Consider the following 17,531-nt stretch of genomic DNA (forward strand, 5'->3'; position numbering starts at 1 on the left):
TTTTGCAACAGATGTCGTCAACAAAATTACACTACAGTTTCATATTTTCAAAATTTCCTCAATGTAACAATGTTTTTTTTACACTTTTCTTATACTCAAGACAATAGTGTTTTAGAAAGACTTTTTCATATGCTGATATGAAATGGTAAGTATCGTTTTTAAACGGACATTGACTATAAATCCTAGGAAAATATGATACAGGTTATGTTCTTCTCATATATTTTTATGATGTTATGATGGTATGGTAATAAACCCTTAACGGGAGGGATTGTGCTTGATCTTCACACGAAGAAGACATAATCTTTCAATAAGTTTAATTGAGGTCCGGAGCTGGCATGTCGGTAACTGTTAGCTCTACATATATAGTATAGTCCATTATTAATGTATGTACCATTGTCATTTTGTATAGTTTCTTTTGTTACTTGTTATGACATTGCACCCAGTCCTCTTCTAAGCTGATTTTTACTGTGCGTACATGCTGTGTGTTTTTTTTCTACATGACGTCAATTTTCACCGAACAATAGTACACATCTTTATCAAGGGAGCAGCTGATGCCCACCTCTGTGTGCAGAATTTTCTCGCTGCGTTGAAGACACATTGCTGGCCTTCGGCTGTTACCTGCTACTTGGTCGGGTTGTTGTCTCTTTGACATATTCTGCATTTCCAGGCGGCATAACTTTTATATTTTGAAATTTGGTCCCATTTGCTTTGAACAGTCTTCAGAAGAAAAGAGTTCAAAACATTTACTCATATAACCGAATTACAAACATTATAACCCTGATCAACCATTTGTCAAATGATATCAAAATATCTAATGAATTTTCTGCACCGTGAAGTGATTTATGGTAGTACATATTGAAACGATAATCTTATGGGGTGGGGATAAAAATGATTTGTGGTGACATGATACTTTACGATCAAAGAATAAACTTTAAGGCACTATAATAATTTCTAAAGTCAAGTTCTTCTTAGATTTTTTCTTTCAATTCATCGTTGCCACTGTCAATACTGTGTGTTGTTTTGTTATCAGCTAACTTTACTATTAGAGATTTCCTTGTAGTAAACTATGGAAGACACAGCATAACCATTTTTCATTAATCCTCCTAATGGAAGATATCCAACTTTGGTGAATCCTCCAACTTTGTCCAAAATACGAATTAAGGCAGCATTGTTACTAAATGTGTCCACATAAATTCCTTGATAGTTTAAATACTTGGAAAACTCAATAACTCTGTTCATGATAAATTCACCAATTCCCCTTTTCCGTTCAGAACTGCGGACCACAAGAAATGGGTCTACAGCTCCTGCCGATCCACGGTAAAATTTGCTAATGGCTAAGATAAAACCTGCTATCATTTCACCGGTTGTGTCACATATTATTGCAAAACTATCCCCTCCTTTTATGTCTTCTCTGAACTCATCTTCTGTAGGATATTCATCAACTGCGAACCCTTGTCCTTCTTGTGCGCATGTCTGTATAAGATTGTATGTTTCTGTCATTTGGTCATGTGTCATATAGTCGATGTACGCTTGTCGACCGTCTGGAAGTTGTGTTGCCATAGGTAGCATATCTTGTAGACACCGATTACGGTCCCCTCGTAGCATTAGTCCCAAACTCGATCGTCTACGGCGTCGTTCTGAAACAGAAAACGATAAAATATTAGCGATGGACAAAGAAATAAAAAGAAACAGCAGAGTTCCTATCCCCCCACCCTTGCGTCTTAAATGTTTCATGTACTTGACAAGACTGAAGGGCAATAACAAAACAATCATTAAAATAGTTCATTAATGTGTAGGGAAATGAATGGTTTACTAAACAACTAAAACAAATTCAATGTAATTTCCGATATAATTTATAATTCTCAAGGGCCATAACTCGTTAATAATATTTGATCAGCACTTATTTTCAAAATATCTACAGATATAATCCTTTTGGTATAAGTTCCATAAATTTTGACAAGAATTAAAAACTTGAGAGCGCTAATGATGCACTGTTTAGTATAATCAATTTATTTCCAAGGGACATAACTCTCTAAAAAATAATTGATCGGCATTGATTTTTTCTAACTCGTGATAGACATTGCTGATAGATACCTGATAATAAACTGTCTTTGAAAGTGTAAATAGGGGAGTTTTTTTCAACATTGCAACAATGATTTTTATATTTTGAGGCACACTCGTTTCTTTATATTTTTATCACGTTAAAATTAAACTTGAATTACGACCGTTTTTAAAAAATGTTTGCATAAAAGAAAATATTGTTTAATTAGACGTGGTTGACGAGTTAATTTGCATAATAAAAGTTGCTTTGACAGCTATAATTTGACAAACTACCAAACAGCAAAGAAAAACATTAAGGATAATATAGGTCAAAAGAAATCGTTTACTATAGTATTAATGAATAGGTGTTTTTATAATGGCCCTGTTATATGTCCTCGGTCAGTAATAATGGCCTCGGATGTCTGTAATGGCCCTCGGCGTTGCCTCGGGCCATTACAGACTTTCTCGACCACATTGGACGTATAACAGGGCCATTATAAAAACACCCATTTCTTAATACATTTATTTACCAACTGAACAAAAGTGTATGTGTTGCTCTTTTAATGACAGTTTAGTTTGAAAAAACCATGATAAAGCTTTTAAATATACCAAATATCAAAGATATTAAGTTGAAAGAAGTTATGTGTTGAAAAACAGGATGAACAGTGATCCCTTTATATGGTTCTTTAATGTTGGTTGCTGGCTACTAAATAAAATAAAATACAAAAAGGTATTATACTCTTTACAACTTAATTTTATTAACTTTATTAAAAACCCTAACTGGGCTTAATACAGACAAACTGGGCATTACAACAGGGCAATTACAGAAAAACAGGGCCATTACAGAAAATATGTAATTTTCAATAAACAGTCATTTTTGGCTATAATGTACCTAGTTGGTTAATAAATTTTATTAATCATTATGTATATTATGTGTGTTACAATAATCATTAATTTCCTAACCAGGAAGTGTCATTATTTTATTTCTCATTTGCTGCACTAACTCTACTTATTATAGATACTATCAACCCAAATGCATTTTCCCATAAAGTAGTTAAATTATATATGTGCCAATTTATTTGTTCAATTATATAATTATTAATAATAATATATTACTAATAAATAATAATAAAATTAAATTAATTTCAATAAAGTGTCGCATGTTGATTGTACATTATACAATAATATACATAGAACAATCATTGAGTTATGAGAAACATATTAATAGTGCTTACTTATAAGTTTCATGATCACTTTAGCACTTTAACTTTAACTGAGCGTTTTGCATCTAGCAGTTTTATCAAAAGTTCTATGCAATATCTAAAATTTACAACAACTGTAAAAATCAAATTGAATATTAAATAAACTAACATGTACATTGTTGTCATACCGAATGTTGTCCTGATTATCGCTTCGAACGCGTCAACGTCCGGATTCATTTGTATCGGGGTTATACGGGGTGCTTAAGGTAACAGGTACGTAAATGGCTTGTCCTGCGATTTCAAGTTAAAAGAAATTTTAACGGGAAATTGAAACTTATAAGCCGAAAACATACTGACAAATGTCATGTGAAAAAACGAAAAACGGCCAAAAGACAAAAAATGGTAAATAAATGGGGAAATGTGTCCATGGGACACATATGATGCGCCCGCTTGCATATGATGTTATAAAGTTATATTACTAAAAAACTTTAAAAGTGACGCCACCAAAATGTAAACTAGATCTGTGATTTGTTTTGGTAATCAGTACTGTGTACAAGTCTTCTAACATTTGTTTGAGGCAAACTAAAGTTAGAGAACAGAAACCAATTTTGGACGGTACGATGGACGGATAGACGGACAAGTGTTAAAAGTAATGCCCCTCCTCTATGACGTGTGCATAAAATAATCACAACATTTAACTTTTAATCCTCCGATAGTTGCAGGAGGTCATGCATATAAAATATATAAAATTATGGTTCAATGACACGAGAACATAACATAAACATGAACACAGTATCCAAATATAGTACTGGTCATTTGCAAACTTAAGTAGTGTGTTAAATATGACACGAAAGGAGATGTGGGATAAATGTAGATTATAGGCAAAAGACCAACAAAAAGAATATTTCAAAGTTTGTTGCATATTATCCATACTTTTTTCTCCATCATTGGTTTTGTTCCGTTATTATAGTGCGGACAGTGCATAGATGTGAATATCTAAAAACAAATGTATAAAAATTCCAACTTATTTATCTTTTGTTTTTTTGTTATTCGGCTTCGCCGCGGTTGACAATGTTTTCTCGGGATACCAATCTGCTCTATCCCCCACTCAGCTACGTGTTGTTATAAATTGTTCAACATAGACTTTGAACACTCTTTATATGACGTTCATATAAATGTATCCAGTCGAGATTTTGTGAGCTGTAATGATCAAGCTAACAAAATACTGGATAGAAAAGCTGCGTGTGATTTTGAAGAACCGTCTTCGAGGGATTTTAACGTATGTATTAGATGTTGCAGAGATTGGAAATCGCCAACAGCATTATGGACCTCCTAATTAATGCCAACGATATTCATGTTCGTACTTTAGAATTTTTTGCAAGTTTTGCGAAAATTGAGAAGAAATACGTAAAGCAAAAATAAAAACTCTAATTCTAAATTTCTATAGCAGCATTTGCACATGTATATAAATAGTATCAAATGAAATCGAAATAACTGTAATTCCGAAATTTTCCGCAATTAAAAATAAATTGATTGATGCAAGCAGAAATTTCTATATCTTCAGTATAATATAATGATTTCAGGGGAATATGCAATTATAAAAAGGTCTCACAGTTAACTTACTATAAAGTCTCATTTGAACTTGAACAAAACTATTTCTTATATTATTGGCGCAAATGAAAGATTATTTTGGGGCAAATTAAATGCCAAAGGGCGCAAAAGCATAGCACCAACCACAGGCTAGTACTTAACATGCTTAAACATTAGAACAGAAACATATTTTTTTATTGTTCACTCTCTAGTTTTTGGTACTTTTTTAGAACAAAGTCTCTTTTTCCGAGTCGGGTGGACTTGGCGCACCTTCTGATCCATCACTTCAGAAATTATGTATACAACCTGTTATGACATTAACCTTTGTGGGAGTATTTAAAACACAAACATTGACGACTGAGAAGCATACAATTGTTTGATGTAATGATTGCTTCAGCTCCGTTATATTTGTTCTTCTAGAGTTTGCCATGATGGGATTTTATCCCATACTGGTGGAGGAAATAGCGCGTTACGTTGTTCTCTATGTATGTTGATAATATGAAAGGTTATAGGTGTCACACCACCAATTACTCCCTCCAATTTAGAACGTGAAAGCAGGCCTACTCGGACAAAAAATAGTGCATTTGATGCCATTGTTTACTCAAACTAACCAACAAATTGGCAAAAATGAAACTTTTGGTGAAAGAGTAATATATTAAGACCAATTTGAGCTAAAATTTACTTGTTTATGAGTTTGCATTCAAAATTGAGGATGAATGCACTCCATAGTATACTAATTTAAGATTTCCAGAAAACCAGAGATTATTTTTAGTGATACCTCTATTCGGAAGACCTTTTCTTTTGTATATGATTTTAAACATCTGTTGAAAATTAGCATGTAGAAAGCTGATACATGTATGATTCCAAATATACCTGGTTTCTATGAAGTTAAACTTAAGGTAAAATATTTAGAAAGCTGTTAAAATTGCAAAATTTGGTTGAACAGATAGGGACTTTTAATTGGTGGTATGCCACCTATATGTCAGTCATGTTACATACATGTTTAATATGCGATAGGTTAATTACAGTCATATGTTACATGTTTAATATTTTCTCATACATGTTACATGCTCTGTAATTAACCTATCGTGTTATCAACATACATAGAGAATAATTCGTTTTTCCCCTCCTTCTGTATGGGATGAAATCCCCTTAAAATTTTACAAGAATGATTACATTTTGATTTTGATTAATTGGTGCAATTGATATTTTTTAAAAATGTAATTGGTGCAAATTGATCCCGGCCTTTTCCAGAACTCTATGTCTCTCTTCTTCTTTCTCTGTTATCACTGTTATATGAGAATAAATATCGTTTGTAATCTTTCTTTCCTTGTTACGAATATGATTTTATTAACATGATTAAGGTAAATAAGTTAAAAAGAATGTCGGGTTGAGATTGTCTGGTATCGGTTTTGTTATTCTTGACCAAAGTTGAGATCTTCCGTCGAATACAACTTTCAACCAACGAAAAAAAAATGAAAACAACAAGTTCATAATTCCATGTGTCATAAAATATTCCAAGATTATCTAGTCGATATTTAAGCCCGGAATACACTGAACAGGACATCCAGTTTGTAGACCAGAGAAGTATATCAAAATATTTGTTAAACATCTCAATATCTCATCGATCCACTCAAATTAATATCAAATTTCAAACTGAAAGTGGTGATTGGGGATGCACAAACTTGTTTTTTAAATTATAATTCGGTAAATATGCATAGTTATTTAAAAACAAAATTGGATACTCGATAATTATGATGCTTTTCAATAATATATGACCAAATCACTTCAAGACCCCTCCCTACATTGTATAATACTATATCATTTTGCATTGACAATAATATCTTGTAAATTAAATGCACCAATTCGGGATAACGCTCTTGTGTAATATATACTACATATGAACTATATGTTAATGCTTCTGTTGGAGTCATTGCAAAATCATATTTCCTAACACAAGTTTTCAAAGAACTTATTCTAACATGAAAACATTGAAAAAACCGATTTCATTATCAGTTGACATTGAACTTGTAAGTTATTATTATCATAACAACATCTGGATCAAAGTCTGGATAGGGCTATACCTGAATTATAATTTGAAGTTAAATAAGAAATCTTCCACATACGCACTTAGTCAAGTACGCAAGTACCTTTTAATTTTTGTGGCATGAATAACAATGAATAGTGTAAAAAAGAAAAACAAACAAAAAACAACAAACGAAAAACGAAAATTTATGAATATGTTATTCTCTACAATGATTGATCAATAAAATCAAATATCCTGTAAAAAAATCTGTATATACTATTATAACCCTTGAAAAAAATGCTCTACACTTATCATGACACACATGTGTCCATAACCATGCACTCAAGGTTTTGAGAAGGATAACATGATAAGAAAGTCGGAATACTGTGGCACATTTTGGAATAAGTAGCTTACTATGTTGAGTCATCTTCCAAAAATTTCACGAAGTAAAATGAAGGCGAATTTATTTTGATTATTTTTCATAAGTTTTCAAATAAATCGATGCAATTACTGCTAATCTAAGTGTAAGTACTCGAAAATTACGGTCATCCCCATGTCCCACCCACAATGCCCCTTAATTCTGACGATGGTATTAAAAAAAACCTACTGTATGAAAAGTCATTATCCTGTTCCTGTAAACATCTAAACACAGAGGACAGCTTCATCTTTAGAGCCGACATTAAACGTTTGAAGCAGGCTGAGTAACAGGCTGACTTGAACACAACTGATTAAAACGACCTTGTCGCTTGTCACATTTATATGTAATAAATATTGTCATCTGTCGCTTTCATTACTACGAGATAAACATAATGGAGGGCACAGAGGAAAGCGCATGAAAGTGCATAAGCCCGAAAAACATACTAATGAACCCATTTTAATTCGAAAAAAAATATAAAAACATTTATAAAAATGCCAAAAATTGTTTGGCAAGTATATAGGATCATATAGGGCATAGCGAAAACGTTCGACCAATAAAAAGTGATCGACACAATATTTCCATCACCATTATTTTTATTGTTATTTATATATTCGAAACAAAAATTATATATATATAGATATTAATTCCCGAATGTAGAACTATGAAATGCAAGTTTATAAATAATATTAAAAAAGTTGATGTCTGCAATAAAATTGAGAATGGAAATGGGGAATGTGTCAAAGCGACAACGACAATAAAGCAGACAGACAACAGCCGAAGACCACCAATGGGTCAAAGAGTCCTCTTCAATGTAGCGAGAAACTCCCGCATCCGGAGGATTTCTTCAGTTTCTTATTTGTGATTCATAATGATTCATAAGATAAGCCATGATTTATTATTCTTTTTACAAAAGTTAAACGTCAAAAACGCCAAACATTTTGGTCTTGTTTGAACCAGCGAATTGATCCTAAAATGCAAATGAAATAATTAATTAACAACACTATAAAAAATGTCTCGTAAATTTTTGTTAATTCTTCCACAAGAATTCCACGTAGTTACAACCATTATCTTCACTAACAAAGAGAAAGATAAGAAAATGTCCAACTCTGAGAGAGCCTTTATCAGAGACATATATATTTAGTTTGTAGGTCTCTGTCTTTTATATTAATGTTTTTTTTTTCAAGAAGAATGTCTCGTAAATTTTTGTTAATTCTTCCACAAGAATTCCACGTAGTTACAACCATTATCTTCACTAACAAAGAGAAAGATAAGAAAATGTCCAACTCTGAGAGAGCCTTTATCAGAGACATATATATTTAGTTTGTAGGTCTCTGTCTTTTATATTAATGTTTTTTTTTTTTAGCGAGAGAAGAAGAAGAAGAAGAAGAAGAAGAAGAAGAAGAAGAAGAAGAAGAAGAAGAAGAAGAAGAAGAAGAAGAAGAAGAAAATGAAAACAAGAAAACAATTTCCCCATCATTTTTGATGATACTATAATTTCCAGTTCGAGAAGAAGAAGAGGCACATACAGAATGGGTTTGGTTATATACAAGTAACCGTGCTCAAACCCTCCCACTAATATAACCTAGCTTGGACAGTGGTTTAATATAACAACACAATAATGTATACATAACAACAATTAAGTCAAAAACAAACTTCGTACATGTACTTATTATGTAGATACGATATTATACAAATAATGTTTATATTATTCTGATATGCACAAACAAACAAACAATATAGAAAGCAGCGAGAGAAAATCAATAAAATGAAGACATTAATTGGGTTTACTGTAAATAAAACTAAAATGGAGTAAATATGGTCTAAAAGTTCATATTTATTTTTAAAGAAAACCCAGCTGTATGCTAATGCAGGCATAATGTATGTATCTGGTTGTAATGATTCACTTCAATACACTTCAATACACGGGGGGTATTATCTGATTGTAACTAAGTTAATCGACCTTTCCTTTCATTGGCAATGCAATTTTATTCAACCTTCCACATAATATTATAGATATGGAAAGTGTGTGCACCGTATGTTAGAAGAGTTACACATTACTTTAATACTTGTAACCTGCTTGAATTTTAAGCAGGTTACAAGAATGTCAAATTTTATTATATCCTGATTTAAGACCATTTAACGTAAGAAATCAAGTACCCACTCCCAGTGGAAGATATATGAGCTTATAACCAATGACTCAGCGCCGGAGACAAATCTGTACCAACTCAAATGATTCCATCGATGACTTAATTTGCAAGCTTTCTACACACGAAAAAGCGTAATGCGGGAAATATACTGACAAATATAATCAGTGTGTATTCAAACACTGGGACTCACATTTCGCTAAGCAGAAGATAACTCAATAATCATGAATGAAGTTGAAAAATTATACTAAAATGTGTACGTACTATAAGCCTCCTGGCGGTCTTTCTGTCGATGAAAACAAGAAAACAATTTCCCCATCATTTTTGATGATACTATAATTTCCAGTTCGACGTCGATTTAAGCTGAACGACGATCATTTTCGTGCAACGATTGTTTTTGACTTCTGTCAAATGGCAAATGTAGTTCTGATTAATCATTGATTACACACTACGATTAGACGCTTGCCAATGACAATTTTAAATTTTACCCTTCCACGTGATTTTGTTTTCAATATTTACAGATTTTACGGACCTCGTTTTCGATTTTCATTATACACACACACATATATATAATAATATATACGGTTTTTTTTAACAATAACGTATCTTCTTTCCAGATTTTTGTCTACGACAATTGACATTTTCTCTGCAATGGTGATTATTGATCATATGATCTGATATAGTACAAAAGATAAAGATATCAGATTGAGAAGCATATATATTTACTGTAGTAAAGTTATCGAGTAAATTCTCATGCAAATAACACTTACATACTTTATTATGTCTATTGCAAAGGATTTTATTCAGATGGGAAAAATAACTGACCCCTGTAATTAAAAAAAAAAGAAAAATAATTTGTGTGATTTTTTTTTTGTCATTATTTTTTTTCATGTGCGAGCGAACTTGCTGGCTTCTATATATACAATAGGTTGCACTATCAATGCATATAATGTAACATTAAATAATACATGCAGCATCTTGAATTAATTGAAACGTGCTTACCATTCTATTCTGAGGGGGGAGGGCAATACCTTTTTATGTTTACCACTGTTTTGGCCTTGTTCAATTTTTCAAGGCCGGTGTTGTAAACTGTTATCTGAGATAAATTAAAACTGTTAACTGTTTTCAAACCACTTTCTAAACTGTTATCTGCGTTTTTGCATTTGTTGTTAACATGTTAACGTCCCCCTATTCTTTCTACTGTAATTGTCTCGGGGGACCACTTCAAACTTATTTTGGTAGGGCATCAAGTACCCCACCCATTTCATATATTCTGTTTATCAAAAATATATACCTTGTCATGTGACTACATGTATTATTAACTCAATTTATATTTCATGTTTCTTGTCAAACGCATTTCTATTTTTATTTTCTTGTGTATTGTCTATTGCAGTTGTGTAATAAAAAATCAATGTACTGATTATGCCTATAATAAACAATATATTGGACATAAAATTTATCCTATATCCTATCTCATATCAACCCAGGCGCGTAGCTACTTTTACTTCAAAACGCCTGGGCGTACACTCGAATTTTAGTTAAAAAAAATTTTAATCTCAATAAATTAAAAAGATCTGGTTTAAAGCAAATCAGTCTTTTAAATCTTCCCTCAATTCCTTGTAATTGCGAATAAAAGACATATTTTTCTTTCGATCAAATGGTACCATATATCATATATGTGTTAATTTTTCTGTCTGTCGAAGTCTGAATCTTCTGGAAACATTTCTTACTTTCCTTTCGTTTAAAGCATTTCATAATCAGCTGGGATTCGATATATGCTTTGAATTTCAGTCGATTCTACATTTATGACGCGAAAACAAGAAATATAAGAGAACATAGATTTCATTTGAGGCGACAACATTTAGGTTCAATATGGTGTAAAAGTTTGGTTTATTTTAATATAAATGATTTTGTCAAACCTTAATGAAATTTTACGAAAGTTGGACAGAAGCTTTTTATTCTCAAAAGATTATCCAGACCTTGAAATGATGAATTTATATTTTTAATTTTCCTGTATTCAACTGATAAAATGAATTCCTGTTTGCATATACAGTCTGTGGTGGAAGTTTGTTACACTTCAATTACTTTGTTAACCCTTCGTTGAATTTTATGAAACTTTTGCATAAGTTTTTTTGTGATTAATGTCTGAAGCAAAATTTTGAAAGTAATTTTTTTTTCATTTTTCAATTGACATACGGACTTATCTTTTAGCACTAAACAGACTCTCTGTGATTATTGTTTTTTACATAATGATTTTGAAAACTTTCAGATGTTGTCATGAGACTAGGGTAGAAGTTAATATACCAGATCAAGAAAAAAAATCTAAAGAAAATGTTTGATTATTTAAAATCCTATTATAGACTGATAAAAAGATTCAATTTTCGCGGGAAGCGGCAATCTAGCGAGAACCACGGATTCAGAGACCCTTTACGAATTTTCATAATGCATCTAAACATCTTTGCAAATTAATCATATCATATTCATTAACGACATTTGCACAACAATGGGCCTTATCCCACGGTTCCTTTAAACATATTTTAAAGTAACCGCTTTGGATATTCACTCTAACACCAATGACCATTATATTTCAAATCAACACAATGAATACATTAAATATAAATGATAAAAAAAAAGTATTCTATAAGGTATGTTCAACTTGCTATTGATTAGTTTTTTTTATAAAAGAAATCCCCCTTTCGAAACCCACTGCTAGAAGGTGTTATAACCTGGGTCCGATTGGGCTCTCAAACCCTTCGCCGTGGTTGGGGCGTACACTTAAACAAATAGCCTAGCTACGCCACTGCAACCTATAGATATATTTGGATATTTTTCATCTTCTGGTACACTAAATATTAATATTATTTTGGTGGTCTCGTCCCGCTCATCATCAAGTTCTTGTTTAGAAGCAACGCAGTCGCAATATTCACACCTTGCTGTTCCAATACATTTGTCAAAACTTATACACTTTCCTCAATTTGCCCCTTTTATATCTTCACTATGAAGAAATTTAAAAAAACAATAAAAGACTGATGTTTGATCATATAATTGTAGTAACACCCCAGAGAATAACAATTTCATTGAGTTTAATATTAATAAATAAAATGCTTCGCGGAGCGCAGCCTGATACGACCGCAGAGGTTAAACCCTGAACAATTGGGGCAAATTTGGACACAATATTCAAGCTTGATACTGTCTGAATTTGGATTTTGATCAAACTTTTGACATAATATAGGTTTTGGACACAAAACAAATGTCATGATCTTACAAATCTATTGCGCAATACTGTGCAATTAAAGATTTCTTCTTGAAACTTTAAAAAATGTAACCCCTTAAAATATTTGACCCCCAAACTTTTTGAATCCCCACTTGGAGCAAATACTCCCACACTCGAACCAAGCCTTTCCTTTGTAGTATGGAACCTTGTAGTACAATTTCAGAGAGGTCCATACACTTGATCACAACTAGAAAAATGCTTTTATTGGCCCTTTTTGGCCACTAATTCTAGCATGAATGGGGCATTAACCACCAAACTCAATCCCAGCCTTCCTTATGTGAAATGGAACTTTGTGGTACAATGTAATTGTCCAGAAACTACAGAAATGCTTGTTTTTGGCCCCTTTTTGGCCCCTAATTCCTAAACTGTTGGCACCCAAAATGAATCAAAACCTTCTACTTGTGGTATTTAACATTGTGGTACAATTTCAGAGCAATTGAAATACTTATACACAAGTTATATATTAACCTGTTAGCAGAAAAATGCTTGTTTTGGGCCCCTAATTTCTAAACGGCTAGGACCAGCATCCCCAAAATCAATCCCAACTTTCCTTTTGTGGTATTGAACCTTCATATTACATTTCAAAGAGATCCATGTACGTAAACTAAAGTTATTGTTCGGAATCCAAATGTGTCTTCGGACGACGACGATGCAGACGATATTAATACCATTATACATGTACGATCCCCAAAAAATGTTTGCGGACGAAACCAATCCGAAATGTCTACTATACTCAAAGGATGATGAAACTGTGACCCACTTCATATTAAACCTCGTCCAACTCCGAAATGTAAGGAACAAGATACTTGTAGATGTTCCAGACCGTATGAGTATTTGGACCGTACGCGTACGGTCTGGGCCGTATGCGTACTTTTTCAAAAAACTCATACGGTCGGACCGTACGCGTACGGTCTGACTAATATTAAAAAGTTGGTGAAGTTTATTAGTTACAAATGCATATAGCAGATCAACATAACTTAACTCAAATTAATCTAAAAAAGTTCAATTGTAATCGAAACAAAAACTTTATATTTTAACTTTTTTTAAATTCACGCTAATTAAATCTGTTAATCTCTTGTATTAAGGGAGTTCGCTTTTCAGTTTTTAAATAATTAACTTTTCATAACACTAGTTTATATTGATAGGGGATTAATTAAGGAATGAAAAGAGCAAAAAAAATATATAGGTCAATGTGCTTGTTTTCGAGATATAAGCCATTAAAATTTGGCAGGAAAATATTCTCTCTTGACTTTTCATAGCTTTATCATTGACAAGTTTAAGTTCTCAAAAACTATTAAAAAATAATTAAAATTTTATAAGATTTTTACAGATGGCTTATTATTATACATGTAAAAGATTTATAAAAAGAAAAATGGGGGTAAATAGGCAATTTTTTTTAAGGCATTCAAATGGATAAAACCAGAGGATTCTGAAAATCTGACAAAAATCCCAAAACATGACAAGCGAACTTCCTTAAGCATGTCGATCAGTAATACATTAATTGAATTATGATCACTGAAATTGAAGATATCGGAAGTTAACATAATGTGGGAGGACAATTGTTTTAGAATATTTAGCAACTTTACCAAAAAAAGCAAAATGCAAAGGAACATGCATGAACTGCATACATGAAAATGTAAAAAATATTACGTTACTTGAATTGTGTCACCTTGGAATGGGATTCAGATAAAATTAAACAAATACTTAATTTCAATTGTTCGTTTGTTCATTTTATCTATCTAATTGTAATAAATTATCAATAACAATTTGTAAAACTAAAAATAAAGATTGTGATAAATGCTTGTTTCAATTTAACCCATATGATCAAATAACATGTATGGTCAGCTCGTACTGGACCGTACGCGTATACTCATACGGTGGGACCGTACGCGTATACTCATACGGTCCGACCGTACGCGTATGGTCGGACCGTACGAGTATACGTATACGGTCCGGACCGTACGCTTACGGTCCAAATACTCATATGGTCTGGAACATAGACACAGTTGTTGTACTAAACAGTCTTGTAATTCAATTTAATGAACTATTGAGCAATAAAAAGTTGCAAATAATTCTGGACATCAAACCGGTAGCAACATCAGGGAAATTCTCTCCAATTAGTGTAGCAAAATTAGAACGCCTAACTAGACGTGTATAACCCGTTATAGGATAGTTTGCGGATGATAATAATTAGGACAATGACTTTTAACTGAAAAAAACAAACCACTTCCATAACAGAAGAACAATAGCTTTGTCACAAATCTATGGAGTTTATCGTTGCATTGAAGACATATTGGTGACCTCCTGCTGTTGTCTGTTCTGTGGTCGGGTTGATATCTCTTTGACACATTCCCCATTTCCATTCTCAATTTAATATATAAGGAAAGAAAGGAATTTTATAGTGACTTCACTATTAATCATCGTATGATAAGCACAGAAACAATTTTACTATAACACAAAGATTTTTTTAATACAAGTGAGTGTGGTTGGGATTTCACTGTATATGTTCCGGACCATATGAGTATGTGGACAATTAATATAGGTTGGTTATTTTTCAAATGATATGCATTAGAAACGTTTCAATAATACAATAAACCTTATCTTAAAAAACAATGATGTTTAGTACGTAGAAATGTATTAATTTTATCATTCAAAGGCTACTTAAACATTAATTATAGATGCCACAGACAGTTGATCTAAGTTTTTATCGCTAATCATGCTAATTGTATTTTTGCATGTATGCTTAGGGTGACATGTACTACCACACGGTACCATAGCTTTTCTGCATTTGCAAGTCGTGGTTGTGCACGATCATTTTCAGTTACATGCGTTTTTTGCTTCCGAGTGAAAAGCTAGTCTTTTTCGCACCTGTGTGTAATGATACTTAGGTCTCGACCATTCCGTAGTCCTATAATATAAGACTCTGAAGGTTCATATCATTTACATTCAACGTTTTTTATCGAATATTTTTTTTTTACTATCAATTATCAATGTTGAACCTCAGATAGTAAAAAAAAAATATCCGATAAAAACGTTGAATGTAAATGATATGAACCTTCAGAGTCTTATATTATATGACTAGACCATTCCGATGTGTCTACGGTGTTTTAAGAAGCTCTAGATCTCCAATTTTGTAACATGACTGCTGAACGCTATATTCACAGGACAACTTAAAAAAAGCTATGGTCCTTGCCCGTGATATACTTGACGCAATAAACGTGGTAAATTACAAGACGCCTTGTCAATCACTGGTCCGGTATACCTAAAGTAACAAAACTTCTTTTAATTCACAATATGTGCATTTGAGTTTGACATCTTCTTATTGTACTTACAGATAGTGAGTAAAATTAACTGTGTGAAAATGTTTATTTTTTTAAATGTTTATTTAGTTTATCTTTTTTATCCTGAAAATATAATAAAATTACCATATTCAGCTAAGGTGTTCATTAACTACATCAGATACGGCACATGCAGTTCAAATCTGTACTTTTACCTTTAGGGGCGTTTCCTGATATAATAGAATTACCATTTTCAGACATGACAACCAGAAGTTTCATACCTTTATAGCTATGTATATCATAGTAGTATAATTGTAGCTTACATGTAGATAAACGCGAAAAATAATTGTCCTCTCTAAGGAGGTATAATAGTTGTGGTTCTTGTGATCTAAAAACCATAATATGGAGAACGCTCTGATTGGCTTATTTATTTTCATTTTTGTTATATCCATCATACGATTGGTTGTACTTGTGCATGTTTAAAACCGGAAAACCTATGTATGATTTAAAGTCAGTCAAATGACGGAATCAAAATCCGGACACTCCTTTTGTCGTTTTTCTCCCAAAATAAGTCAATCTGATTAATCATAAGAATGGATGACAAATGCGACTATGCATGTTACCTATAGAACACAGAGGCATGATGATTAATTTATTGTGGAAGGAAGAGAAGCGACACACAACATGAGGTCTTCTCGTTTAATAGTATAGATATCTAGAGCGTATACTGACTGGGGATCATTATCCAGCTTTTATTTTAAAAAGGCTGGGGCGTTTGGGGTTTAAAATTTTTCGTAGGTAAATAATATTGCTGTGGAATTGTTTTTCATGAGAGTATAATAGTCTATAGAGTATTACTTTCTGTTTGGTGGAATAGTGAAATCCCAGATAGCAAACATGTGTTGGGCCAATGTTGGCATTCTGTTGGCAACATTGTTGGGCCAACGTTGGAAAACTATGTTGGGCCAACGTCATTTTGCTCATCGGCCCTCAGTTGGCCCAACATGTTGGGTCTTTGTTGGCCCAACATCAGTATGCCAACAAAGTTAACTATTTGCCAACAAACTGCCAACAATGTTAACTATTTGCCAACAGTCTACCAACGTCGTCTAGTTTTAAAATTATGTTGGGTCAATGTTGGTCGAACAGCAGTACGCCAACGATGGCTTTAGTCTAGTCTGTCAAACATGTTATTCATGCATTTCATATTATGTATTAAGGTATATTTAACACTATGACATAATGTATATTATGTTGGTAGGTCAATCTCGGCTGTCATGTGGAGAGTGTGAAATCACACTCATGTCAAATGAGCAGCTGAATTTAGATGACTAGATTCACAATTTGCAGAAACTATATTCAAATTTTATTTGTTTTTTTGGGCTGGTTTTAAGTATTTTTTGTTTGTGCATAAAATTATTCAAACATTAAGATAAATACATTTAAATGACTACACAGATTTGAAAATAGTAGATAAAGAGAATGAAGAGCACATTTTTTGGTTCGCATTTTGAAATAATATTTAAAAAAAAAATAAAAATCCTGTGATATAAAATGGG

The 17,531-nt window shown here is 32.5% G+C and overlaps 1 protein-coding gene across 2 annotated transcripts; it reads right to left on the reverse strand.

Moving 5' to 3' along the window:
• Positions 1-815: 815 nt before the first annotated feature.
• Positions 816-9,889, reverse strand: LOC143054052 (uncharacterized). Of its 2 annotated transcripts, none has more exons than XM_076226910.1 (2): positions 9,685-9,889; positions 816-1,637 (listed from the first exon to the last, which is right to left on the reverse strand). In XM_076226910.1, the coding sequence occupies exons 1-2, from the start codon at positions 9,740-9,742 to the stop codon at positions 1,027-1,029; spliced, it is 669 nt and encodes a 222-aa protein (XP_076083025.1). In that variant the 5' UTR covers positions 9,743-9,889; the 3' UTR covers positions 816-1,026. The 2 variants fall into 2 exon arrangements, with proteins under 2 accessions (XP_076083025.1, XP_076083024.1); XM_076226909.1 differs by lacking the exon at positions 9,685-9,889 and adding an exon at positions 7,466-7,626.
• Positions 9,890-17,531: the final 7,642 nt, after the last annotated feature.

Source organism: Mytilus galloprovincialis, chromosome 12, assembly GCF_965363235.1.
Source record: "Mytilus galloprovincialis chromosome 12, xbMytGall1.hap1.1, whole genome shotgun sequence".
Classification (NCBI taxonomy): Eukaryota; Metazoa; Mollusca; class Bivalvia; order Mytilida; family Mytilidae; genus Mytilus; species Mytilus galloprovincialis.

Excerpts from the sequence above, each read along its gene's own strand:
- LOC143054052 (XM_076226909.1), bottom strand. The coding sequence starts at position 7,538 with ATGTCGGCTCTAAAGATGAAGCTGTCCTCTGTGTTTAGATGTTTACAG. Across the intron at positions 1,638-7,465 it reads GGATAATGACTTTTCATACA|AACGACGCCGTAGACGATCG; the intron begins GTAGGTTTTTTT and ends TTTCTGTTTCAG.